The sequence below is a fragment of the Mustela erminea genome, chromosome 4 (genome assembly GCF_009829155.1).
Source record: "Mustela erminea isolate mMusErm1 chromosome 4, mMusErm1.Pri, whole genome shotgun sequence".
In the NCBI taxonomy this organism is placed as follows: domain Eukaryota; kingdom Metazoa; phylum Chordata; class Mammalia; order Carnivora; family Mustelidae; genus Mustela; species Mustela erminea.
The window spans coordinates 86,251,525-86,278,428 of NC_045617.1; the positions used below are offsets into that span (position 1 = coordinate 86,251,525).

Below are 26,904 nucleotides of genomic sequence, written 5' to 3' on the forward strand. Positions count from 1 at the left end.
GCGGTGTAAAAACAATGAATCTTGGAACACCAAAAAAAGTAAAATAAAATAAAGATGTTAAAAAAAAGTTTTGGAGTTGGACAGAAATGAAATTTGATTCTTAGTCACATAGCAGGAAACCTCACTGAAACTTCATTTTTTAAAAAATCTGCAAAATAATGATAATTCCCTATTTCATAGAACCTAGATTACATCAATGTTAAGACTTATCTTCATTCTAGAGGCTTGTAAACTGTGAAAAAAATGGCCAAATATATCTTGATTTTCAGATGCATTAACACTAAAAATCATGATCTATAATATATGACATAAGGTAATACTCCTGTTCCCCTGTAGGTCATGGCTCTTCTTTGCGAGGATTAAATGAAATAGCGTATGTCAAATTTTGGCATGACACAGTCAGTGCTTAATACATGGTGGAAGCTGTTGTTGGGGCAGTTGTTAATTGGGACTAGTGACAAAGAGTAACAAAAGATATACTTAATTCAGGTCTTCATAAGCTAGCAAAATGACCCAGATGTCATCTTTCCCCTACTCCTGGATAAGCTACTAGAAAGCAACATGCACCAACAGGTCCAAAAGCAAACCTCAAGGGAAGATCCCAGTACAGAAAGGCACACAACTGAAAATCATCCTATTTACCCTGCTGATGGAGACCTGGATCTGAGAAATGATTTTTCTTAATGCCCAAATATCTAAGAGAAACATTTTATAAAAGAGTGTTGTTCAAATGTAGGGAGGGGTGGCTGGGGTTCTTCGAAGTTGAGTTAGAAGAAAGAAACCTTCCAGAGCATTTTGTTAGCTTTCTAGCATTTCCCTTTACCTCCTGCTAACAGCTACTGCCATTACATTTTTTGTGACTTTTGAATTGATCACTGATTGGCCCACTAGTGAAAACCCTTCTGTGTGGCATCCTGTGATGTTAGTTTTCATTTAGGCCTGGAGGGGTCAGTGGAGGATGAAGAGGTTGTCAATCAAGCTCTTTCCTCTCTCCTAAAGGAGCTGACTCCTGGACTGGTCTAGGTGTGGGCCTCATGCCAAAGGACAGCCCTTCATTGTTCCTTGTTGCCAAAGACAATGCTGCCTGTGGTAGAACACTGATGTAGAAGAAGGAATGCCAGAATTCTAGCAAGTGAAAAGTGGCCTGGTTGATGCCACTGCTTCTCACACAGTCTATTTTCCTTCCCCCCAGTTTGGACTCAATTGCAGTGTCAGAGATATGATGAATGGAAGCAGGGCATATGTGAATGTGTCAAATACACAGCCCAGGTGGTGAAATGCAGTCTAATGCTCTTGTGTATGGGACACATAAATACAATGAAGACACCTCTTCTACAGAAACAAAGACTCTACTTTTTTCGGGGAGATTCTAAATTGGTTATTTCTTCCGTTTCTGATTTCAACTGATTCAACATCAGAATTGATGTAAATGGTGTACAGAAGAGGGACAGAAAAGGATTTTATGGCAAGAGTTTATCCACCTAGTTTGTGTTGGCTTATTACAAGAAAAGAAAAGAACATGGGAGTTTTGGTTGACATTATGCCATGTAAAATTAGATATTATGTGGTTATAACTGAATTGTTAGCCTTTAAGAATTTTTGAGGATGACACTCAAGTAACAGTTCTAGATCACAATGTCAGAGAAAAATTACCCAGGAAGGAACCTGAACTTGAAACACATGGGCTGGGTAATCTGTAGTTCACAAACAGTTTTCATTTCCTTTCTGCAGGCCAATTCCATGTGTACTCCACAGCATCCCATTCCTGCCTCAGGGTCCAGAGGCAGGATGTGGCACAGTTTGGGAGTGGAGCTGAGTCACCATCCCACACATGTGATGGTACAACCGTGCCAAGCTCCCACCTCCTGACTTTTAGATTCACTAAGTCTAAGATTTCAGTCACTGGGGACTAAAAATTCCACTTGATTTAATTTCTCCCTAGGAAAAAGTGTGCTTAGAAAAGTCACAAATCTCCTGAAGTCAGTTTCCTTCAAGACTCCCTTGGAGATTTTAAATTTAAATGTGTGTACAAGATCCACCTAACACTTCCTTAATCTTAACCTTGTCTCTGACATGCAGTGATGGCAGGCTGCTTCCTTAGGTCACGGACCATGACAACTTGTTCAGTAATAAGGCTGAATATCAGTGATCCATCTCACCTGGATCAAAAGCACATTAGGAAGTTGGGTGGCCAGGGGATGGGTTTTAGTCTTCTCTTTGCACAAAGTAAGGGAAGAGTGACATTGGGACTATTGGGACAACTAAACTAGCTACTTTCTTGGTAGTGGTGAATGCTTGAATCTCAACACTGGTATGAGCTCTGCTTGTTATGACCCAGAAAAAACAAAGGTCCACTTCCCAGGGTTTCTGCTGACATATCTGGACCCTTTGTGTGTCCAGATCATCCTCACTGAGAAATAAATTACAGCAACCCCCCCACCCTCGGAACCTGGCTCTTGGACAGGGCACAACCTGCAGAGCTGTAGGTCAACGTCTGACTTGCCTCCTCTTGAGAATGTGGCAAACCAGATCTATGAACATACGATATTGCACCAAAACTAGGGAGAATTCAGAATTATTTGTGACAACCACCTGTACTCACAGTGAAAAACTATATTAGTATAGGCCATTGGTGTCTTTCATCATGAGTCTATTTCACTAGTGTTGGAATGAACACTTTGGTTTATTTTGGTTGAGAGAGATATTTTTCTTTTTTCTTTTTTAACTCCAAGCTATAATTATTTTTATTTTTTTTTTTAAATTTTTTATAAACATATAATGTATTTTTATCCCCAGGGGTACAGGTCTGTGAATTTCCAGGTTTACACACTTCACAGCACTCACCATAGCACATACCCTCCCCAATGTCCATAACCCCACCTCCCTCTCCCAAACCCCCTCTCCCGAGCAACCCTCAGTTTGTTTTGTGAGATTAAGAGTCACTTATTGTCTCCCTCCCAATCCCATCTTGCTTCATTCATTCTTCTCCTACCCCCTTAATGCCCCATGTTGCATATTCACTTCCTCATATCAGGGAGATCATATGATAGTTGTCTTTCTCCAATTGACTAGTTTCGCTAAGCATGATACCCTCTAGTTCCATCCACGCTGTCGCAAATGACAAGATTTCATTTCTTTTGAAGGCTGCATAGTACTCCATTGTGTATATATACCACGCCTTCTTTATCTATTCATCTGTCGATGGACATCTAGGTTCTTTACATAGTTTGGCTATTGTAGACATTGCTGCTATAAACATTCGGGTGCACGTGCCCCTTTGGATCACTACGTTTGTATCTTTAGGGTAAATACCCAGTAGTGCAATTGCTGGGTCTTAGGGTAGTTCTATTTTCAACTTGTTGAGGAACCTCCAAGCTGTTTTCCAGAGTGGTTGCAACCAGCTTGCATTCCCACCAACAGTGTAGAAGGGTTCCCCTTTCTCCACATTCTCATCAGCATCTGTCATTTCCTGACTTGTTCATTTTAGCCATTCTGCGTGGTGTGAGGTGATATCTCATTGTAATTTTGATTTGTATTTCCCTGATGCCGAGTGATGTGGAGCACTTTTTCATGTGTCTGTTGGCCATCTGGATGTCTTCTTTGCAGAAATGTCTGTTCATGTCCTCTGCCCATTTCTTGATTGGATTATTTGTTCTTTGGGTGTTGAGTTTGCTAAGTTCTTTATAGATTTTGGACACTAGTCCTTTATCTGATATGTCATTTGCAAATATCTTCTCCCATTCTGTCAGTTGCCTTTTGGTTTTGTTAACTGTTTCCTTTGCTGTGCAAAAGCTTTTGATCTTGATGAAATCCCAATAGTTCATTTTTGCCCTTGCTTCCCTTGCCTTTGGCGATGTTCCTAGGAAGAGGTTGCTGCGGCTGAGGTCGAAGAGGTTGCTGCCTGTGTTCTCCTCAAGGATTTTGATGGATTCCTTTCTCATATTGAGGTTCTTCATCCATTTTGAGTCTATTTTCGTGTGTGGTGTAAGGAAATGGTCCAATTTCATTTTTCTGCATGTGGCTGTCCAATTTTCCCAACACCATTTATTGAAGAGGCTGTCTTTTTTCCATTGGACATTCTTTCCTGCTTTGTCGAAGATTAAGTCTATTTCTATTCTGTTCCACTGATCTATGTGTCTGTTTTTGTGCCAGTACCATGCTGTCTTGATGATGACAGCCTTGTAATAGAGCTTGAAGTCTGGAATAGTGATGCCACCAACTTTGGCTTTCTTTTTCAATATTCCTTTGGCTATTCGAGGTCTTTTCTGGTTCCATATAAATTTTAGAATTATTTGTTCCATTTCTTTGAAAAAGATGGATGGTATTTTGATAGGAATTGAATTAAATGTGTAGATTGCTTTAGGTAGCATAGATTTTCACAATATTTATTCTTCCAATCCAGGAGCATGGAACATTTTTCCATTTCTTTGTGTCTTCCTCAATTTCTTTCATGAGTACTTTATAGTTTTCTGAGTATAGATTCTGTGCCTCTTTGGTTAGGTTTATTCCTAGGTATCTTATGGTTTTGGGTGCAATTGTAAATGGGATTGACTCCTTAATTTCTCTTTCTTCTGTCTTGTTGTTGGTGTAGGGAAATGCAACTGGTTTCTGTGCATTGATTTTATATCCTGACACATTACTGAATTCCTGTACAAGTTGTAGCAATTTTGGAGTGGAGTCTTTTGGGTTTTCCACATATAGTATCATATCATCTGCGAAGAGTGATAGTATGACTTCTTCTTTGCTGATTTGGATGCCTTTAATTTCCTTTTGTTGTCTGATTGCTGAGGCTAGGACTTCTAGGTCTATGTTGAATAGCAGTGGTGATAATGGACATCCCTGCCGTGTTCCTGACCTTAGTGGAAAAGCTTTTAGTTTTTCTCCATTGAGAATGATATTTGCGGTGGGTTTTTCATAGATGGCTTTGATGATATTGAGGTATGTGCCCTCTATCCCTACACTTTGAAGAGTTTTGATCAGGAAGGGATGCTGTACTTTGTCAAATGCTTTTTCAGCATCTATTGAGAGTATCATATGGTTCTTGTTCTTTCTTTTATTGATGTGTTGTATCACATTGATTGATTTGCGGATGTTGAACCAACCTTGCAGCCCTGGAATAAATCCCACTTGGTCGTGGTGAATAATCCTTTTAATGTACTGTTGAATCCTATTGCCTAGCATTTTGGTGAGAATTTTCACATCTGTGCTCCTCAAGGATATTGGTCTGTAGTTCTCTTTTTTGGTGGGATCCTTGTCTGGTTTTGAGATCAAGGTGATGCTGGCCTCATAAACTGAGTTTGGAAGTTTTCCTTCCATTTCTATTTTTTGGAACAGTTTCAGGAGAATAGGAATTAGTTCTTCTTTATATGTTTGGTAGAATTCCCCTGGGAAGCCGTCTGGCCCTGGGCTTTTGTTTGTTTGGAGATTTTTGATGACTGTTTCAATCTCCTTACTGGTTATGGGTCTGTTTAGGTTTTCTATTTCTTCCTGGTTCAGTTGTGGTAGTTTATATGTCTCTAGAAATGCATCCATTTCATCCAGATTGTCAAATTTGTTTGCGTAGAGTTGCTCATAACATGTTCTTATAATTGTTTGTATTTCTTTGGTGGTGTGATCTCTCCTCTTTCATTCATGATTTTATTTATTTGGGTCCTTTCTCAGATTTTCTTTTTGATAAGTCTGGCCAGGGGTTTATCAATCTTATTAATTCTTTCAAAGAACCAGCTTCTAGTTTCATTGATTTGTTCTATTGTTTTTTTTTTTTTTTTTTTTTGGTTTCTATTTCATTGATTTCTGCTCTGATCTTTATGATTTCTCTTCTCCTGCTGGGTTTAGGGTTTCTTTCTTGTTCTTTCTCCAGCTCCTTTAGGTGTAGGTTTAGGTTTTGTACCTGAGACCTTTCTTGTTTCTTGTACCACTATATATTTCCCTCTCAGAACTCCCTTTGCTGTGTCCCACAGATTTTGAACCATTGTGTTTTCATTATCATTTGTTTCCATGATTTTTTCAATTCTTCTTTAATTTCCTGGTTGACCCATTCATTCTTTAGAAGGATGCTGTTTCGTCTCCATGTATTTGGGTTCTTTCCAAATTTCCTCTTGTGATTGAATTCTAGCTTCAGAGCATTGTGGTCTGAAAATATGCAGGGAATGATCCCAATCTTTTGATACCGGTTGAGACCTGATTTAGGACCCAGGATGTGATCTATTCTGGAGAATGTTCCATGTGCACCAGAGAAGAATGTGTATTCTGTTGCTTTGGGATGAAATGTTCTGAATATATCTGTGATGTCCATCTGGTCCAGTGTGTCATTTAAGGCCTTTATTTCCTTGTTGATCTTTTGCTTGGATGATCTGTCCATTTCAGTGAGGGGAGTGTTAAAGTCCCCTACTATTATTGTATGATTGTTGATGTGTTTCTTTAATTTTGTTATTAATTGGTTTATATAGTTGGCTGCTCCCATGTTAGGGGCATAGATATTTAAAATTGTTAGATATTCTTGTTGGACAGACCCTTTGAGTGTGATATAGTTTCCTTCCTCATCTCTTATTATAGTCTTTGACTTAAAATCTAATTTATCTGATATAAGGATTGCCACCCCTGCTTTCTTCTGATGTCCATTAGCATGGTAAATTGTTTTCCACCCCCTCACTTTAAATCTGGAGGTGTCTTCGGGTCCGAAATGAGTTTCTTGTAGGCAACATATAGATGGGTGTTTTTTTTTTTTTAATCCATTCTGATACCCTGTGTCTTTTGATTGGGGCATTTAGCCCATTAACATTCAGGATAACTATTGAGAGATATGAATTTAGTGCCATTGTATTGCCTGTAAGGTGACTGTTACTATATATTGTCTCTGTTCCTTTCTGATCTACTACATTTAGGCTCTCTCTTTGCTTAGAGGACCCCTTTCAATATTTCCTGTAGAGCTGGTTTGGTGTTTGCAAATTCTTTCAGTTTTTGTTTGTCCTGGAAGCTTTTTATCTCTCCTTCTATTTTCATTGATAGCCTAGCTGGATATAGTATTCTTGGCTGCATGTTTTTCTCATTTAGTGCTCTGAATATATCATGCCAGTTCTTTCTGGCCTGCCAGGTCTCTGTGGATAAGTCTGCTGCCAATTTAATATTTTTACCATGGTATTTTACAGACTTTTTTCCCCCAGCTGCTTTCAGGATTTTCTCTTTGTCACTAAGACTTGTAAATTTTACTATTAGGTGACGGGGTGTGGACCTATTCTTGTTGATTTTGAGGGGGGATCTCTGCGCCTCCTGGATTTTGATGCTTGTTCCCTTTGTCATATTAGGGAAATTCTCTCCAATAATTCTCTCCAATATACCTTCTGCTCCTCTCTCTCTTTCTTCTTCTTCTGGAGTCCCAATTATTCTAATGTTGTTTCATCTTATGGTGTCCCTTATCTCTCGAATTCTCCCCTCATGGTCCAGTAGCTGTTTGTCCCCCTTTTGCTCAGCTTCTTTATTCTCTGTCATTTGGTCTTCTATATCACTAATTCTTTCTTCTGCCTCATTTATCCTAGCAGTGAGAGCCTCCATTTTTTATTGCACCTCATTAATTCCTTTTTTAATTTCAACTTGGTTAGATTTTAGTTCTTTTATTTCTCCAGAAAGGGCTTTTATATCTCCTGAGAGGTTTTCTCTAATATCCTTTTCTAATCCTTTCTATCCTTTCTTCTCATATCCTTCCACACCTTTTTCGAGCCCGGCTAGAACCTTGAGAACCATCATTCTGAACTTTATATCTGACATATTACCAATGTCTGTATTGATTAGGTCCCTAGCCTTTGGTACTGCCTCTTGTTCCTTTTTTTGTGGTGGATTTTTCCACCTTGTCATTTTGTCCAGATAAGAGTATATGAAGGAGCAAGTAAAATACTAAAAGGGTGGCAAAGACCCCAGGAAAATATGCTTTAACCAAATCAGAAGAGACCCCAAATTGTGGCGGGGGTGGGGAGAAAGGGGATAAAAAGAGGTTCAGAAAAAAATAAAAGAAACAATTAAAAAAAGAAAACGAATAAAGAAAAAAATATATATATATTAGATAAACTAGTTAAAAAAGCTAAAAAAGAAAAGGGTAAAATTTAAAAAAATTTAGCAGAAGAAAAAGAAAAAAAAATTGAAAAAATAAAACCAAACAAACAAAGAAACAAAAAACAAATTAAATTAACTGCAAAACTAATGAATCATGGGGGGAAAGCCATGAGTTCAGTGCTTTACTCTCTGCTCCTCTGGAATTCTGCTGCTCTCCTTGGTATTGAACCTGTACTCCTTGGTAGGTGAACTTCGTCCTGGCTGGATTTCTTGTTGATCTTCTGGGGGAGAGGCCTGTTGTATTGATTCTCAAGTGTCTATGCCCCAGGCAGAATTGCACCATCCTTACCAGGGGCCGGGCTGAGTAATCTGCTCGAGTTCATTTTCGGGATCTTTTGTTCCCTGAGCGCTTTCCATAGAGTTTTGGAGGTCGGGAATGAAAATGGCGGCCTCCCAGTCTCCGGCCCAGAGGAGCCGAGAGCTCAGGGCCCTGTTCCTCAGTGCGCCCTCAGAGAATAGCACCCAATCACTCTCGTCTCCCTGGCCTCTGGCTGCGCTCTGAGCTCACCCAGGCTGTGACTGGTTGAAGGTAACCCCAAATTGAGAGCTCACTCCTCGTCTCTGTCTCTGTAGCTGGCTTCCCCATTCTAATACCTATAAGCTCTGCAACACTAAGACACCCCCAATCCTTCTGTGACCCTGTAGGACCTGGGGCCACGCTGACCCCACGTGGGCTTCACCCCAGTTTAGCCTCTGGAGTGATGTCACTCAGCGGAACAGACTTTTAAAAGTCCTGATTTTGTGCTCCGTCCTTCCGCCGCTTGCCGGGAGCCGGCCCCGCCTGCCGCGGTCTATCTTCCCGTCGCTTTGGATTCACTTCTCCGCCAGTCCTACCTTTCAGAAAGTGGTTGATTTTCTGTTTCTAGAATTGCTGTTCTTCTTCTCTTCGATCTCCCGTTGGATTTGTAGGTGTTTGCAATGTTTAGATAAGCTATCTAGCTGATCTCCTGCTAGCTGAAGTAGTCTCAGCCTGCTACTTCTCCGCCATCTTGACTCCTCCCCAGAGAGAGATATTTTTCAAGAGAAAAACTTCATATTACTTTTTGGGGAGAAGCAGTTTATAAAAGGTCTTTCCCTCTTATCCCTCCTGGGATAAAAACAGACCACTGGATCCTTTGAGTCGCATAAGCCTGCTAATTCCACCCCGGATACACTGAGGCCTGCTTCTCCTTCCCTCCCTACCTCCCTTTCTTCCAGGTCATCCAGCCAGGTGGGCCAGAATGGTACTGCTGCTGGGCCTGGGCTGCTCCTTAGCCCTCAAGTCCTGGCATAGCTGATGGGGCACTGCCATAGAGCCAATTTCCTTACTGGTTTGGGTCACTGACCCTTCTGATAATCAGACCTCTCCAGAAAAATGTACACACCCTTAACATCCAGTTTTCTTTTTCATGCAGTTTTAGGGGTTTGGGAATCCAGGTCAAGAAAGGAGTTTGTAATCTTTGTTTTTTGCCAGGGATCCTTCTGGCAGTCTGATAAAACCATGGACCCTTCCTCAGAATGATGATTTTTTTGGTAATAGCATGGGGGAAAAAAAAAGGATTTTAAGAGAAATGAGTTATACTGAAATAGTTATCCAAATTTTACTTTTTGTGGTACAGAAATATCTATATGCTTTTATATAAATGCATCAAATAATAAGATCAAATGCTGTGTCTAATAACTACCATAATTTTGAAGTCCTGATGCGTATAAAAGATATTTTTTGATATCTGCCACACTGGGCTGTGGAATGAAAATGTCTGCAATTTCCATGGATGACAGGTGTTGCTAGTCCTACTGGGGTCAGCTGCCTCCATTCATCCCTGAAAATACGCTTAATTGCAGTTAGAGGTTGGTGAAAATAAAGGCTAATTTTCCCCCTGTCCGAGTTCCCAGATCTTAGGTTACGAACCCCTAAGACTATAGAGATTCTCTGCATGGTGTTGGGCATGGCCCAGGGCCTGGCTGCCTCAGGCAGCAGAGGAGAACGTAAGACTCCTATTTAGGGACTGAGTGTCTGAAGCTGCTGTAATTTTCCATATTCTGCAGGAAAAGCCAATGGGGACACTCAAAGTGGCTTCTGTCCTGCCCTCATGTATGAGGGGAGGAAGGCGGAGACAAGGGAGATAGATGTAGGAAGTCAGCCTCTCTGGCAAGAGGCAAAGGCACTGCTCTGCTCTGCTCTGCTCTACAGAGCTGCCCCAGCCTGGGAGATGGGTCCCTAGGTGTCTTCTAGTTTGGGATAAAGGCAACATTTTCCTCTCACTTTGAGAAAAATATGAAGCATACTTTAATTGAGTTTGCCTCCTGCCTTAACCTCATCTTTCCAGGGATGTTCACCTACATGGCGGGGCCCTGCTGGGCAGCCTGTGTCCTGGCAAGGCACAGAGGCTCATTTTCCTTCTCCTCCTTCCACGGGCTTATTGAATGGTGCTGAAAAATGCATGCCTGTGCCAAAAATGCTAAGTATAAGCTTTTGGGGGGTGGGTGTAGAAGTGTTTCACAGCACTTGAAAATATGAAACTTCACTGTAGTCTTGCCTTTATGACTAGTTGAGCTATTGTTGAGGAACACTGGGGGAAAAGCAAAACTTTCTCATTGGGATGCTAGAGCTCAGGCCTTCATGAGGATGAAAAGTTCAAGTTCTAGACAAAAGAAAACACTTTTCCTGATGGATGGTAGGGGAGATGACAAACTTCCAAGGAAAGGCACTCTCAAAGCGGCTTCCTTGGCAGGGATGTCCTGAAACTCGGCCTGATGGTTATTTGGAGGGACATCATGACCTGATTTTCATCAGAAAAATGGTCTGTGAAAGACGCTTACAGAATAACATCTGCTTACCAATTTTGCTTCTTGTTTCATTTATACTTTCTCCGAGGGCCTTCGCTTCAGAAAATCTGCAGGGAGAAAAAAAAAAAAAAATTTGCCGATTTCTGTTCATCCCAAATTATGCATTAAAAATAATAATTTCTGGGAACTCTCTAAAATAATTTAAAACTTTATGGAAAGAGATAAAAGAAAATCTAAATAAATGGCATACATATAGTGGGCTTAAAAATAGAGCTAAAATTTGTATTAATTACTGGTACTGTGAATTTTTACTTTTTTATCCAGCACAGAATTATGACTTACAATTTTGAGTGTTTTATGATGCAAGGGTACTGGAATAAAGCACTGTAAGATGTTTGTGCCCTGCTCTTCTCTATTAATCACATTATCGAGAGCTTTTAGTTACAGTTGAGAATACATGCTTACTATAACTTAAATAACATTTTTTTTCTGATTATTAATTAATAGGTCCGAGGCTGGCCAATTATGGCTGGTTGTGAAACACATCCAGTCCTCCACCTACTTCTGTAAATAAAATCATATTGAACCAGAGCCACCACGATCCATTTAGATATTGTCTATGGCTGCTTTCAGGTAGCATTGGCAGAGCTGAGTAGTTGTGACAAAGACTGTATGGCCTGTGAAGCTGAAAATATTTACTATGTGACCCTTGACAGAAGGATGCTGACTCCTGTTGCATATGATGTTAAATTACATTTTGAAAGTATGAAAACAAAACAAAAAAAGATTCCTAATAACCCCGCCCCAGAAATCCGCTCATTTTGAGCTCCAACCAGTCTTTTTTCTACTCACTTTTTATAGAGTTAAGATCATACCATCCCCATGATTTTGTGCATTGATTATTTTTTACATAACAGTACTAATCCCTCTGCACATCATTAGAAACTTGTCCATTATCTTTTTAAAAATTTTTATTTATTTTTTGATTCCAGTGTTCCAGAATTCATTGTTTATGCACCACACCCGGTGCTCCATGCAATACGTGCCCTCAATAATACCCACCACCAGGTTCACCCAACCTCCCACCCCCTGCCCCTCCAAAACCCTCAGATTGTTTTTCAGAGTCCACCATCTCTAATGGTTCATCTCCATGTCCATTATCTTTGATGGCTGTCTATAGTCTGCTGGATGGTTGTGCTGATGTTTACTCAATGACTTCTACATATTTGCCAACAAATATGTATGAGATGCCTGCTGAGAGCCCAACATTGCGCTGGCAAAGTGGCCTAGGATCTGGTCTATGTGAGAAACATGCGGTCTGGTCTCCTATACATGGGGGACCCTTAAGAAAGAAAGGGAAAGAAGCCTTCCCCTTCTCCTCTCTGCCATGGAATTTAAAGGGCAACTGAAAGGCTATGAAACAAATCCATAATAAATGGCTACAGTAAATCATTGCGCCACCGTGGCTAACCCTGGCTAAGCCACTAGGGTATGACTGGGGAGGGGCCTTTCCATGAGTGGAGCGTAGTCAGGAAAGCTTCATGACAAGGTAGGATTGACCCGGCTTTCATGGATGTATAGGACATATTAGAAAACTCTACCCACCATCATGCTTCATTAACTATAGACACTGAGTCAATTTGATTTTAACGATCTCTTCTCTCTGCATTCCCTCCCCACCCCCCAAATCTTTCTGGATCCCATATATCCCAGATATCATGTTGTTTCATCTGTTAAGTTCTTTAGTGGTGTAGGATTTTGTTAGAGGAAGTAGGAAGAGGAGGGCATTCCAGGCAGGGGAACAACGTGGGCAGAGGCCAGAGTGCCGCGACGGCCCTCTGCTTGATGAGGGAGAAGTGTGAATTATGTCACTGCTATTTTCCGAGTCTGGCTGCTTGGCTTGTGACTGCAGATGGGAAGTTTCCAAGGAAGGGGACTAAATTTCCTCTCAGTTTAGGCTTCTTGGGTCTCCACCCCAGTTCCCTTATTAGGATGTTCAGGCTTGTAACAGATTTATGGATGTGCTCTCTTGAGCTAGGGCCTGTCCCCTTTGGGAGAGAAATGCAGGAACATTTGATGCCACTCAGACTGAATTCGGTTCAGCAGACATTCTCATAAGTCTCTGTGCTGGGCTCTGTGGGCTCAAGCTGGCCTTTGCCTGCCAGACAGGCAGCATCTTAGCTGTGGGCCAGGCCACTCAGAAGACGGGGCTATTTTCATCCTGTAAGTTCTGCCAAGCGGGGGGACTCTAACTGTCAGATTGTTGGCTCTGTCCATCCCCAGAACCTAGGACTCCACAGGGCTTGATAATCCTTCCCTGCTTGGTGAAAGACTCCTCATAGTGCCTGCTCCCATAGCGTCCACTCACCCATTTGGATTTTTGAGAATCAGGAAGATATAAGAACAAGGTTGCAGAGCTGCTGAAATTCATGTCAATTCTGGAGGAAACCAGAGTAGAGAAAGTAAAGGGGAGATATTGAGGCAGTCCAGGCTGTCTCCACAGTGACTCTTCAGAGAAGCCCTGACAGAGGGCCTGGGCTGGAGTCCCCCAAGCCTTGGTGGTGCCCACATTTGTCCTGGAGGGAGCTGCTTTGTGCTGAGGTGAACCTGCTCCAAAGAGCTGCCGTGCCAGGGCTGGCAGACCCAGCGGGGGAAGCCATGAGCTGTTCCAGTCTCTCCCCTGCAGCGCAGCGCTCAGCTAAAATGGACTTGCCCACTGAAGAGGTGTGTGCCGAGGGCCGTGCTGTCCACATGTGACCATTTTCCCTTCACTCTGCACTTGTCACTGCTCCAGGCCACCCCACCCGCATGTGTTCCTGATCTCCAGTTGTCAAGACAAACTCTTCCCTGAGAAAGCCCAGCCCTGAGGAGAAGAAGAGAGTGCAGGGGAGGCGGAAGAGATGAGAAAGAAGGTGACCCCCATTTCTGCCACATTCTTCCTTGCCCACCTGCATCTCCGCACCTGCCCAGCCCATACCGCCCTCAGCGCCCCTGCTTCCCCTCTCTCAGGCCCCAGACTGAGTTCTGATCATTAGGAAAGGGAGACTCCTGACTCCTTCCTGACCTGACAGAGGCACATTCCCTTAATGAAGTGGCTCAGGAAGGTAGTCTGGGTCCCTGGTGCTTGGACCTGGGTGCACTGTTCTCCAGGGTGCACTGTTCCTCTGGAGGACAGCCTCAGCTGCTGCTCATGGGGACGAGGCTAGGTCTATGTCGGGGAGGCTGTACCTTGGGCAGGGCCAGGGACAAGGCTCTGTGACTCAACCCGGGCGCTCCTGAGGGTCTCCTCCTGGCACCAAGGCACTCCTATCTGGGAGTCGTTGGCTGCATGGCTCATTTCGGGAAGGCAGCTTTGCTGAGGGGGTATTTCCAGCATGGGGGCTGGCAGGCGGCTCTGTGCACTGCTCAGAAATCTCCACCTCGGGGCAAGGCCTGGGCTTGGAAGGGAGAAGGAATGCAGTCCTCTGGCTGCTCTTTCACAAGCCTGGCTTCCCGGGACACTGAGCCGTCACTGATCCCACAGCAGCCATGGTGCGCCCAGGGCCGTGCCGGATACTGTCCGCAGAGTGCAAACCCTTCTCTTTCTTGGCTTTCACGTCACATCAGCCCTCTCTCGCCCTGGTTGCTCCTTCTGTCTCCTCTTCTGCAGCTGTTCCTTAGATGCTGCGAATCAGGTGTGGGCGGGGTTTTGTCGTGACCCTCTCCCCGTGTGACCTCTTCTCCCCAGACACCCCATCACACCAGTGCCTTCACTTGTCATCCCCACAGACAGCTCCCAGATCTCCCTCCCCGTCCTGGTTTATTTCTTGACAAACACACCTGAGGAACTGATCGTCCCCCAACCCCCACCCCGCTTCCCCAAATCCCTCTCCTTCCTCTTGCTTTTTCTCATCTCACCGTCCAGGATGGGCACTCCCCCACGTGCTCCTGCCCCTCGTCCACTGCCATCCTCACTCAACGCATCTATCCCCTGTCCTCCCCTCTGTCCTCGTCCTCTGTATCTCTCACAGCATTCCACCTGGTTTCATTCCTCCTCTCATTGCCTCAGAGAGGGAACAGTTCCCTCACCCCATTACGTCCAAGGGACAAGGACTTCAGTGGCTCCCTGCATTCATGCTATCTGCCTTCAGGCCAATTCCCACACTTTAGCTGGTGTAAGCCACCTTCTTCTTCTTCTTCTTCTTCTTTAAAATGATTTTATTTATTTATTTGGACAGCTCACAAGTAGGCAGAGAGGCAGGCAGAGAGAGAGAGAGAAGAGGAAGCAGGCTCCCTGCTGAGCAGAGAGCTGGATGCAGGGCTTGATCCCAGGACCCTGGGATCATGACCTGAGCGGAAGGCAGAGGCTTTACCCCACTGAGCCACCCAGGTGCCTGGTGTGAGCGTTCTTAAATGCATACCTGATCTTATTAGTCTCCTGCTTAAAACTCTTCAAGGGCTCCCCAGGGACCACAGGACAAAATCCAAATTCCTTAACAGGGCTAAATAAACTCTTCACACTCTGGCTGGTGTGGACTTTGCCAGAATCTTCTCTAACACCCCCACCCCCAGCCTTTCTCGGCTGGCCCAAATGGTCTCAGTTCCATCAAGTGTCACACTGGTTCACCTGAGGGCTGTTCCCTTTGCATGGGATGTCTAGCTAATTTTGACCTAACCCTGCCGGTGCAGCAGAGATGTCTCTTTCTCTGTAGGGCTGTGCAGATCTGTAGCCCCATGTGTTCCAGAGAACTCTGAACTTCTGTCATCATGGGCAAACCATTGGGAATTGCCTGCTGACGTGCTTTGTCCCCTTTCTCAGTATCGTAAGCGCCTCGAGGAGAGTGACCACAGCTGTTTAATTCACACTTCTCTCCCTGGAGCTTAGACCCGGGGCACGTACTACGTGAGCATACTATACCTATCTGTAGCATGCAAGTGGCAGTGTGTGAGGGAGCATGTCTCACAGGCACGGTGTGCAATGTAGATGGCACTCCCTGGGGTGCAGAGACTTGGACTTGAATGTCTAGATAAATCTGAGAGCCCTTGTTTGTAAGATTAATATGAGACGGCTCTCCGGGGTGGGTTGATGTGGGAAGTACATGCATACAGATGTTCTTTGTACCTAGATCATGACCACTGCCTGGCAGTGTAGGGACCTGCTTGGGTGATGAACTGTGATGTGGGATTGCGTGTTGGAAGCAGCAACCACAGACAGGAATGATGAGTATCATCTTCTCAGCAAACCAAGGGGTCAGAGGAAAGATCCTTGCAAGTCTGTGGTCAAGGACATCTAGGATAGTTGCTGAGTTTCTCAATCTTCAGGGGGAATAAAAGGGATGGGAGTTGAGGTCGAATGTCATATGACTTTCAAGACCAGCAGTTCCTGGGAGAATTCCATCCTGCCCTTGGTGTGTGTCAGGCAGAGATATGTCCCCACTGGGGGAGTAGCTGAGGAAGCAAGACACGTGGCTCTGCCCCAGGGCAGTTAGAACCACAGGCAGTTTGCTGGGGACCAGGGGCAGCAGCTGCTTTAACCTATGGGCTAAGACGAGGAGCTGGTATTCATAAGCCACTCAGTCTCTAAGAGCCTTTGCTGTCTATTCCCTGTCACGTCATCTGGGAAGGTTTTTTAGGCCAGTGGGGCAAATATGTCATTGGAGGGCAAGGGGGTTCCTCTTAACACCTTTCCTAGTCTTTTTGTCTAGAGCAATTAACTTAATATGTTGATTATTTACAGAGTGAACATGCAATACTGTTCCCTATCAGAGAGGAAGAGTAGGCCTGCATCTATGCATTTCCTTCCTCTGTAGACCCACCCCTGACATGGCACCTTAGCTCTCTCTGTTGTATTGCCGTGAAGATCCACCTTTCATTTCCCTTAGCCTTTTCCTTCATACCAATACTTCTTCTCTATTCCATCTTGTTTCCCATCAAGATGGCGGCCCCCTCCTGTGTCTTGTTGAGCTGATCCTTTTCTGAGTCTCGAGAAGTCTGCCATTGCATTCTCTTGCTTCTAGGAAGTAGGTCTTGAGCAGTCTGCTTGGCTGCTAAGACTTCCCAAAGCCAATTTCAAAGTATCATTCTCGAGCCAAAGAAGTATTGTTGAGTACTGTTTTTGTGGCCAGCACTGTGTTTAAAAACTATGGGGAGGCTGGGAAGATTCTAATCTAATCTCAGCTCTCAGAGTCCATAATTCTAGTTCAGGAGACAAGGTGTAAATACAAAAAACAAATGGAAAAATAATAAAAGTTAAAATTGGAGTCTAATAGGAACCAGGGAACTCCTATTTGTCATGGATGTTATTTCCAGATGGTGCCACGAGATTGCTCTCCAGCCTCGGTCCGGTTTTCCTGTTGGTTTTAGATTGCTGTTGTATTCTGTGTCTGAAGGATCCAGTGGAGTGAAGAGGGCTTTTCTGGGTTGAGTTCACACTATCATTGCCTTTGTTTGCAATTGCAGTTAATCTCCCTATTTATCTCTTCTTTTGTTATTTAATGGAAGTCTGTGACAGAGAGACTCAGTTTGTATCAAAGACCTGCCACAGAAGAAGGTTAGCTGTGTGGTGCCTGGGCACTGGTCTTTGCCCACCATGGGGTCTCCAGCCTCTCTTCATATTACCATGTACTACAAGGATGAGTCTTTCCTGAAAAATGTGATTTTGAATTGTAGTTGTCTTCCACTGAAAAAATCCAGCTTAAGAATTGGCTCACATGCTCTAGTTCAGCAAAGGGTAAACACCCCATTAATGTGCCAGTGTCTTGTTTTTCTTGTCACAGACAGGCAGCACGAACTCCCCCAGACTGGGGACTAGGGCTAGGAGATCCTAGAAATTGCCTGGGAGGACAGCAAAGGGTCCAGGTAAGATGGGGAAGAAAATCTTTCCATCCAGTAACATGGGTGTGTACATGTGAGCCACGGATGGACCCCTCCAGCAGCTCCAAGTCAATCCTTGCACTCTGGGGGAACTGAGCAATTGCAAGGGATCCAGGGCCACCAATGGTTCCTTCATTTGGGCTTAGAAGCCCCTTGCCATGGTCTAAAGAGGCTGAGCTGCCCCCAGGCTCTTGTGTGGGTGCAATGAGTCCCTTTGCCAACACAATGTCCCAACATTGGAAACGTGGATGGTAGAGTGATGTGATGTGAAAAGTTGGGAATGAATGGCAGGCCAGGAGGATGGGGTCTCGTTGCTGGGGGCTAGCAGAGAGTGAGACTTTCTCTGAGGAAGTCTCCTGGGAGCAGAGTGAGGAAATGCATTTAGCACCATCCTGACTAAAATCTTGGGGAGAATGTCTGCATTCCTAGGACCGGCCAGCCCTCCCGCAGATGGGGTGCATGGTGCTTCCCGTCACCAGGGAGACCAGCAACAGATGCTTGGAGGGGATAAGGGTTATGGAAGACTGCTTCCTGAGGTAAGGGCGGTGTGGAAGTTGCACCTGTGGGACCCGTTGGCACCTGTGGGACCCTATTCTGATGTCTGCGGTAAGAGCGGGGCTTTAGCTATTTCTTTTCACAGAAAAATATTTTCTTTTAGTCTTCTGCCTCAAGCAGCTATGAGCATGTAATACTTAGTAACTGAATACTCTCCACGAATGCAAACAAAAGCTCCAATCCTGAGAAGGGAGTAGACCCTGGGTTACACCCCTTCAGTACCAAATATTCTTTAATGATTGTTATTACAATAACATTAAACAGATGTAGACATTTTTTAAAAATGTGGGCTTGGTCTTCCTGACGTTTCATTTGATTTAAAAAGACTGATTAGCTGCTGGGAAAAACCCTTTCAAAGCTTTGTGTGAGTTTCATTAATTCCTTTGCTCTATGGCCACAAGCAAGATGGGACCACCAGTGTTACCAGCTCATCCTATCTGATTGCATATGTTTCAGCCCAAAAGCACATTTGTCACAGGGTTGTCAGAACCTTACTAGAGTTAAGTGAGCTCTGTATTGAGAGGCTTTCAAAGACCACATCTTCAGCCCTGCCATCCCAACCCACTCTCCCGCTGGAAACAGACCTGAACTCTAGTATAAACCAGAACCAGGAAACATACCAATTCCAGAATAATTCCTGGGGTGCCTGGGTGGCTCAGTCAGTTAAGCATCTGTCTTTGGCTCAGGTCATGATTCCGGGGTCCCAGAATCGAGCCCCATGTCAGGCTCCCTGCTCAGTGGGGAGTCTACATTTCTCTCTCCCTCTGCCCCCGTCCCCTGCTCATATTCTCTCTCTCTCTCTCAAATAAATAAACTCTTAAAAAATAGAATTCTTTTTAAGCTTGTGTTTCTTAAACTCAAGTGTACAAAAGAATCCCTTGGGAACTGGTTTTGTCTGTAGAGTTTGGGGATCCTGCCTCAGAAGTTCTGGAGCTCCAGGACTCTGGACACTGTTCAGCTGGTGGTTTTCAAACCTGCTTTCATGTTGAAATTTTTAGACAAATGGATGCTTAGCTCCTACCTAATTAAATTAGAGTATCTGAGGGATGAGGCCCAGTGTTGGGAACTTTTACAAGCTCTTTGGTTCATTTTCCTATAAAGTCAGATTTGTGAGGCACTGATGTAAGCTCTGAAGCCCCAGGGAAGGACAAGGCTGAGGGCCCCGTATTGGATGAGGCAGCTAGTGTGACATGCTCATCTTCAGACAGACAGGTGTTCTGCTCCAACACATCCAACTGACGACCCCAGAAAATCATGGCTTACTGTGGATATGTGTTAGAAGGTTTGTGAAACCCCAGGGTTCATTTGCTAAAAGTTGTGTGGGTGAGCATATAGCCATTTTTCCAGAGGGAGTGTCCTCAGCTTTCACTAGAGGTACTTTATTTTCTCCCCCAGCCCTTGTTTTATTCATTTATTCATTCCCACCACCCCGTCCTGCTCTCATTCTGCTCCCTCACACAGGTAACCATTCTTATGGTTAAAGCATGTGACCGTCTATCTTTACCTTTGCCTCTTCTGTTTGTTTTGGGTGTGTCTATTTATTATCTCCATGAATTGTGCATTCTTAGTGCTGTCTGTGCTGGTGTGTGTATATTCATCCATTGCTCCTGACTTCATGGGCAGCTTCCCCAAGATTTTATCTCATTGCTTCCCTGGGGATGGACACCCAGGCTTCGGGCTCTCCTCAGCCACAAACTGAGCTGCTGAGAACATCCTCGCGTATGTCCCTTTCGGAGCCCACAGGAGAGCTTCCGGGGAGACAGACCAGGAAGCAGAAGCACTGGGCCGCGGGGGCCGCATGTACTTGCATGGACTAAGGGGGCTGCACAGCGCTCTGGAAGGCTGCTCCTGGCTACACCCCTCCCACCATTGCTGGATTCCTAAAGTGATCTGAGACCCCCCCATTCACAAGGCACCAAAGTGAGAAAGCCAGTGGTTAACCCTCAAGCTGGGCCCTCCGTACTGCTTGCCCTTTTCTTTTTTCAGCTCTACCTTCTTTCCTGTTCCCTATGACATCTGTATGAAACCTCTGCCACCACATCTGCCATGACCCTCGCGACTCTTATTCCACTTCAACTTCCACAGAGAAAATAGAGGCCATCTTTAACTCCCTCCCTTCGCTTCCAAGGGCATCAACAGCAGCCCTGTCTTGCCTCGTTTCTCTCTCCAGGCTCACCTCCCTGGGATCTTTGAGGCCTTCCCTCCCCAGACCTTCTCCCTGAGGCCTTGCTGCATCAGTCCTTCTCCTGGTCTGTCCGTCTGTCTGCCTCTCTCTCCACAGGCTTGTTTCTGTGGCCTGCAATGTTCACCACTTCTCTCCCGTTCTGAAACAAACCTCTCTTCTCCTTAGGCCTCCCTTTTCCGTCCTTCGAATGTTTGTTGTCTATCAACGTTTGTTGACTTTTTAATTTTTTTAAGATTTTATTTGTTTATTTGACAGAGAGAGATCACAAGTAGACAGAGAGGCAGGCAGAGAGAGAGAGGGAAGCAGGCTCCCTGCTGAGCAGAGAGCCCGATGTGGGACTTGATCTCAGGACCCTGAGATCATGACCTGAGCCGAAGGCAGCGGCTTAACCCACTGAGCCACCTAGGCGCCCTATCACAGACTTTCTGAACACATGTTCACGTGTGCTCCATTTGCTCAGCTCCTTTTCACGTGCTCCCTCAGTCCCAGCCCTCCGACCCATGGTCCATGGTCGCCTGTTTGCTTGGTGCACTGGGTCCAGCCTCCCCTGCTTCTTTCTTTCTAGTGTTGGACACCACTCACAGCATGCTTCTTGGAGCCACTCCCCTCTTGGTTTTCAGTTCAACATGTTCTCCTGGGTCTCCTTTGCTTCTCTCTCTGTTTCTCAGCCTCCCTCTGCTCCTTAGAACTCCCTGGATCTCCCTCGCTTCTCTCTCAGCCTCCCTCACAGCCTCCTCTCCCTCCCTGTCCTTTAGAGCTTTTCCCGTTTCTACCCTCTAGACCCCTGCATCTGTACCTGTTTTCCTGAGCTTGGCCACTCCTTAGACTTCCTTGAAGCATTGATAAGCATATGACTCCCAAACCTGGATCTCATTTTAATTCAATGCATTGGTTTTGAACATTTTCAAATGTTTGTGTGCTAAGATCCAGAATCACGTGTGACTCAGTTTAAGAGTTCACAGGCTAGAACATTCTCTTCTGAACTCTGGACCCAGGCATCTGGCTGTCTTTCTGTCTGCCACAGTCTGCAGCTATGCATCCAAACTGCGTATGAGCTGAAACGAATTATGTACCCTGAAGTTTTTTCTAAAGGTTCCAGAGGCCAAATTGACAGTATGTCAGCAGACGCTGCTGCCCGCTCTGCTTCCGGCTGGAGAACGCACCAGAGGCCTCTGGGTTACAGGCTGTGCACACGTTTACTCCCTTTGAGTAGGAAGCACAGGGCTGCAGCAGCTGGAGGGTCTAGAGTTCTGAGATGATAATTCGGTCTACAGACTTTTTTTCCTTTGCCTTTGGAACAGTATGACATGGACAAAGTCACAGGCAGATAGGAATTAGTGTAACAGGGGAAACTGGAGACAAAGTTGGTGCTATCAGTGTCAGATCCCGCCCTGATGTTGCCTACCCCAGCGGTACAGGGATGAGGAGGTTCCCATGTAGGAAAAGTCCTGCCGGGCTGGACACAGTTCACTGTGAAGCTAAATACACGTCAGGCCCTTCTTTTAGAAGTTAGGTTAAGCAAGTTAGGGACAATGGAATAGCAAGTTTCTTTGAGACTGGCCCGGCTAAGCTTCGGGGGACCAGTGGCCCTGTGAGCCAGCCTTACCTCTGCTTCAAAATCTGCTTGTTATCTTCGATGGTAATGCTGTCAGCGTGGTCCCTCTTGAAGATTTCAAAAGCCTCTTGTCGTCCTAAGGACATTTCTTCTCTCATCCCTGTTTGGAGACACGGGGAAATGGCCTCAGTCATGGCATCAGGATCCCATTAATTTCACTGTCATTTTAGGTGGACGACAAAGCCAGCCCTGGCTCCAAGAGGCTCACAGCAGAGAGGCTCCTGACCAGACAGGTGGCCCTGGCCTCTTCCAGCTGGCCACTGACCCAGCAAGGAGGCCCTCCCAGCGACAACCTGCACCCTGCAGGGCTGTGCCTGTGCAGGCATGTGACTTGTGGGGGGTGGAGTTTGGAATGTTTGGTCGGAGGAAATGAGAACCAGAGCGCCAGGCCCTGGATTGCCGAGAACATCTGCAAATGCACTTTCTGCCATCATTCGGTACCACGGCTCTCCCCATTTTCCTGCTATGCCCTGTTTTGGTTTTCTGTTCAATTTCATGCTGGATTTCCAGGCATTTAGTTAAAAGTGGTACAGTCCAGACTGAAAGATACAGAATCTAGAAAATTCTACTCTTAGTCTCCATATAATGACTCATCCTTGTCTCCTGTGTCTAGAGAGGGGCCTTGGTGCTTACTCTGAGGATAGGTTTTCCATCGAAAGATCCATGAGCAGGTTGTGATGGCAGCTCCTAGGTCATGTCTAACTCCAACATTCTGGGTTGCTATCCTTGCTACTGGGCCCTGCTCAGGGGCCAAATTCTGAAATCCAGAGTCAGGACAGCCAGGGATGGTGTAGTGAACAGGTGGCATTTCTGCACCGTAGACCTCTTTCTTCCAGCCTCCCAGAGCAAGGGTCAATACTGGTGAATGCCTGGGATCCCTAAGTGACAACTGAATACATAGCTGGATTTTGGGTGAATCTATAGACTTTTTTTTTTTTTATGCCTCTTTTAAAAGTTTTGGTTCCTTTTCCCCATGTTTTCATCCAGTTAATTCTACTTATCTTTGAAGCCCTGGCTAAGTGTCACCAACCCCAAAAAGCTTTCCCTGAGGCTCAGGCAGCATGAATCCTCCCTCCATTATGTACCTATCAATGCATCTGTAACACGTACAGCCCAGTAGACACTGTCACTTCACATGACAATCCTTTCTGGTGACAGGCATGTTTCTAGGAGGTAGAGATTACATCTTTGTGAATCCCTAGTGTCTTGTTCAATGTCTAGCATTTAGAAGGTGCTCAACAGATGTGTGTTAAATGAATCAGGTCAGGAATGAACCAGGAGTGAAAATGAGCCTTACTCTAATTGCCACATGAACATGATCCAGGGTGAGAGGGGTTTGCTGTGAGGCCCCAGGTTCCGGAGACCCATACATATGGGACACATACCACATCTCCTCCTGCCTGGAAAAAACCCGTGGAGTCTCATCACCAGGCCTCGGGGTAAGGAACCGGACCAGCCCATCTGACACCAATTTAATGATTACCATTGATAAAAATAGCACCATGAAGAATGTCTGAATGGTGAGGCACACAAGACGCTCCACCCTTTTCCAATCAGAAGCAAATGGGCACGTCTTGGCTTTGTCTCCACATCTGCCCTGCACACTCCAGAACCGGGTCGGCCTGGGAACAGGTTTGGGGGGGACTCGGAAAGATGAGCTTTACTGTACAAGACGCATTAACCAAGGGGCACTTTTCATCCAGCAAAGCCCACAGGAAGCCGAGGGACTGACGCCATACCTCTCCCTGCCCCTGATCTGTGCCTAGTTCTGACAATGTGTGCTTTTCACTGCTAATGAAACAGCAACAGGGGGTAGAGGGAGCAAATCTCTCTGGAATGGAGTGGGGGTTGAGGAGAGCGCCACGGAGACCACAGGAGAGCCTGCCTGGGGGATCCCCCAAATTGCTTCCCACAGAGGAGGTGATGAGAAGGCAGCCCCAGGGGTGAGGGGCGGGGAGAGGGTTGTTCGAAAAGCTGCAGTGAAGGAGATGGGTTCATGGCCTTTTCTCTCCCAGGCTCTGCTTTCTTTCAGAGCTGAGAGTCCAAAATCGACAGCTGGGAGGAATGGCCATGCCGAGATTTCTCAGCGCCCATGGCACTGTTATAGCAGCCGGTCCTGGAAGAACTTAGAACCAACTGAAAACCCTGTTGCATCTTCCTTGAAGTGCAGAGGGGGCCTGGGTAGTAGGAACAGAAAGGACGTGGGGTGAATAGGAGAGAGAAGCTCAGGAAGGTAATTTGCTCTCACTTTCCAGAGGATCTTGAAAGTCTTGCTAAAAAATGTGGGGCCAGCGCCGTATCACAGTATGTGGGTGCCATCAATTTTCCAAGACTTAAAAGTCAGTGAAGTACATGTTACGAGAAAGAAAGTTACACTGGAAGCACTTCATACTTTTGATTTAAGAGGTCCTTGGGGTCCTGCAGTGCTTTGGGCTTATTGTCAGGAACATGGGATCAGCTTTCCTCCAGTGACAATGGAATATTCCGGAATTGGAGTTCTCTTATGGTGGTGAACTCAGGTGAGTGGTCGTTAATGTGAGGGCTCTAATTCTGGCAGCTTGTGTTCCCCATGTCTGCTCAGGGAGGCCAAGGAGTGGTGGCTGTGATGCCCAGCTTCTGAAGGCAGAGAGGCAATGTAGGGCCCGGAAGCCTACTAAACAGTTGTTTTCCCCTCTCAGGATTTAGAAAACAGCTTTCTTATATGGCAAGCTCTGGCCTCCAAGTACACAATGTCCCCATTAGAAGGAGTAAGAGCAGTTGGAGCACTAGAGTGACTAAAAGCTAATGAGATAATCATCTATTTATTTATTCTCTCCACCAATATTTATTTCTCCTAGGCACTGCGGTTGGCATGTGACCGAGCTATAAACTTGAACAAGAAGATTAAAGCTTTGATCCTTGCCCTTCAAGAATTGAAAATCTAGTGAAGGAGAAAGAAACGTGAATAGTTACCACAAAAGCTGCTATTTGCTGTAAGGCAGGCATGTGTCCAGCGCCAGGAAATAAAGAGGAGGAGGGTCAGCCCTGTCGGGGAGACTGGGAAGGATTCCGAGGGATACGCAGCATTTGCCAGGTAGAGCAGGAGTGGAAGAAGATCCCTGATGAAGGGGGAAGAGGAGGATGGAGCAAAAGGACAACTTGATTCAGATGCACGGTTCTGCCACAGAACAGGAATGGTCTTTGGGGAGAATAAAATGAATTTCTTACGTACTTTACACTAGTCACCATGTTAAGTGTTTCCTTACCTATTGTATCAGTTAAACTTCTCCATGATCCCAGGTCAGATACCATTTTACAGAGGAAGGAACTGAAGCTCAGTTAAAGAAATGTTATAAAGGGGTCACAACAGCCCGGCGTTTTAGAGGAAGTCAGTTCTGCTCTCAGATCCACCTCTCCAGGGAGTCTGACTGAGAGAGGAGGCAAGTGGTAGGCCTCAAAGTGCCCTGCTAGGGGCGGATCTGCCCATGCCCATGGGATTTCACTCTCATTACTGTCTATCTTGTCCAAAACCCTGAATGTTCTTTACAGTATCACAGAAAAAACAGAAGCACAAATTTTGTTTTACTGTTTCGATTATTATTTCTAGAATGTGTGCACTCCATGGGGCAGTGATTTTTGTGAATTTTGTTTGCTGCAGTATTTCTAGCACCTGGATGGTACCTGGCATGTAGGAGGAGCTCAAATTCTTTGGAATGAATAAATGAATGTCTTATGTGCTTAATGTTCTTCCTTCTAGCATAGCATACTGTAACATGACAGGGTAAGTGCTCCCACGGCTCTTCCTCCCTCAGCCACCACACCCCTGTGTGGGTGCATCTCCTGTATAGTGTGATTTTAGAAATTCACACACACACACATGCACACACACACACGAAAATCAACACCATCTTTTCCCACTACATGTTATTATGCTTCATAGCCCGCCCTTAGAGATTCCAGCTCCAAGAAGCTTTTATAAAAATGCAAATACTCTTGAAGGCATCCCTGTCTTGGAGCTAGCAAAAACAAACTCCACAATCTGTTGACAATTAGCTAACAGGTTCCGCAAAGACAAGACATAAGATGGTGTCTCAGGCTGGTGCCAAAATGGGGGAAAATCTGAGCCTGAAAGGAAAGGCACGATGGCAAAGACCAATTGTGCCTTCTCCCCAACTTTGTTTAGTCTGTTAGACTCAGCTGCTCATCAAAGCGGAGGACCTTAGGAGTTCCTGCTTGCCGTGACCATTTCTAGTTCGTGGTTGTTTCCTTTTAGTGAATTTCAGTCGTAGGTCACAGTGTTGAATCCCAGAAAACATGGATGACTCAGAGGAGCCTGCTGGCTTGCTGAGGCACAGGACTGTTTAAGACCCAGAGGAGAGCACATAAAATATTACAGGCCAGGATAAAATTTCAAACGAAACAAAGCAAAAACCAAAAGACAAACAAACAAACCAAAAACCCTAAAGAAGGAGAGGAGTTTCTCCATCTCAGTCCCCAAAACGCGACTTTGCAATTCTAGGTTGTGAGCTAGATGGAAAACGCTTCCAAATCCTAAAGACGTAGCCTTTTCTGGATTTTGATAATTCTTATGAACAGCACTTTGGTAGAAATGGGAGACAACAAGGCACTCACAAAATCAGCCTTGACATGTAGCTTCTGATACTGTTAGGCATACAAAATTCTTCGGTTCTTGTCCCTCACCCATTTCTATAATACACGCGCTCTCTCTCTTTTGCCATCCTGAAATTTGGCCCTTTGTTTTGCTGGAGAATATGCATCAGTCCTGTTAGAAGCTCTCCCCGCCCCCAACACAGGGTCCCATGGAAACCAAATGGAAAGGAAA

The 26,904-nt window shown here is 45.1% G+C and overlaps 1 protein-coding gene across 5 annotated transcripts in view; it reads right to left on the minus strand.

The window, feature by feature from the left end:
• The window catches only part of KIF6 (kinesin family member 6), a 505,895-nt gene that overhangs the window by 80,662 nt on the left and 398,329 nt on the right, over nt 1-26,904 (minus strand). For all 5 annotated transcript variants that reach the window (XM_032339835.1, XM_032339836.1, XM_032339834.1 and 2 more), the window contains 2 exons: nt 22,074-22,182; nt 10,927-10,982 (listed from right to left, as the gene is read on the minus strand). In XM_032339835.1, the coding sequence (XP_032195726.1) occupies nt 10,927-10,982; nt 22,074-22,182 (165 nt within the window). The remainder of the gene's footprint in view (nt 1-10,926; nt 10,983-22,073; nt 22,183-26,904) is intronic.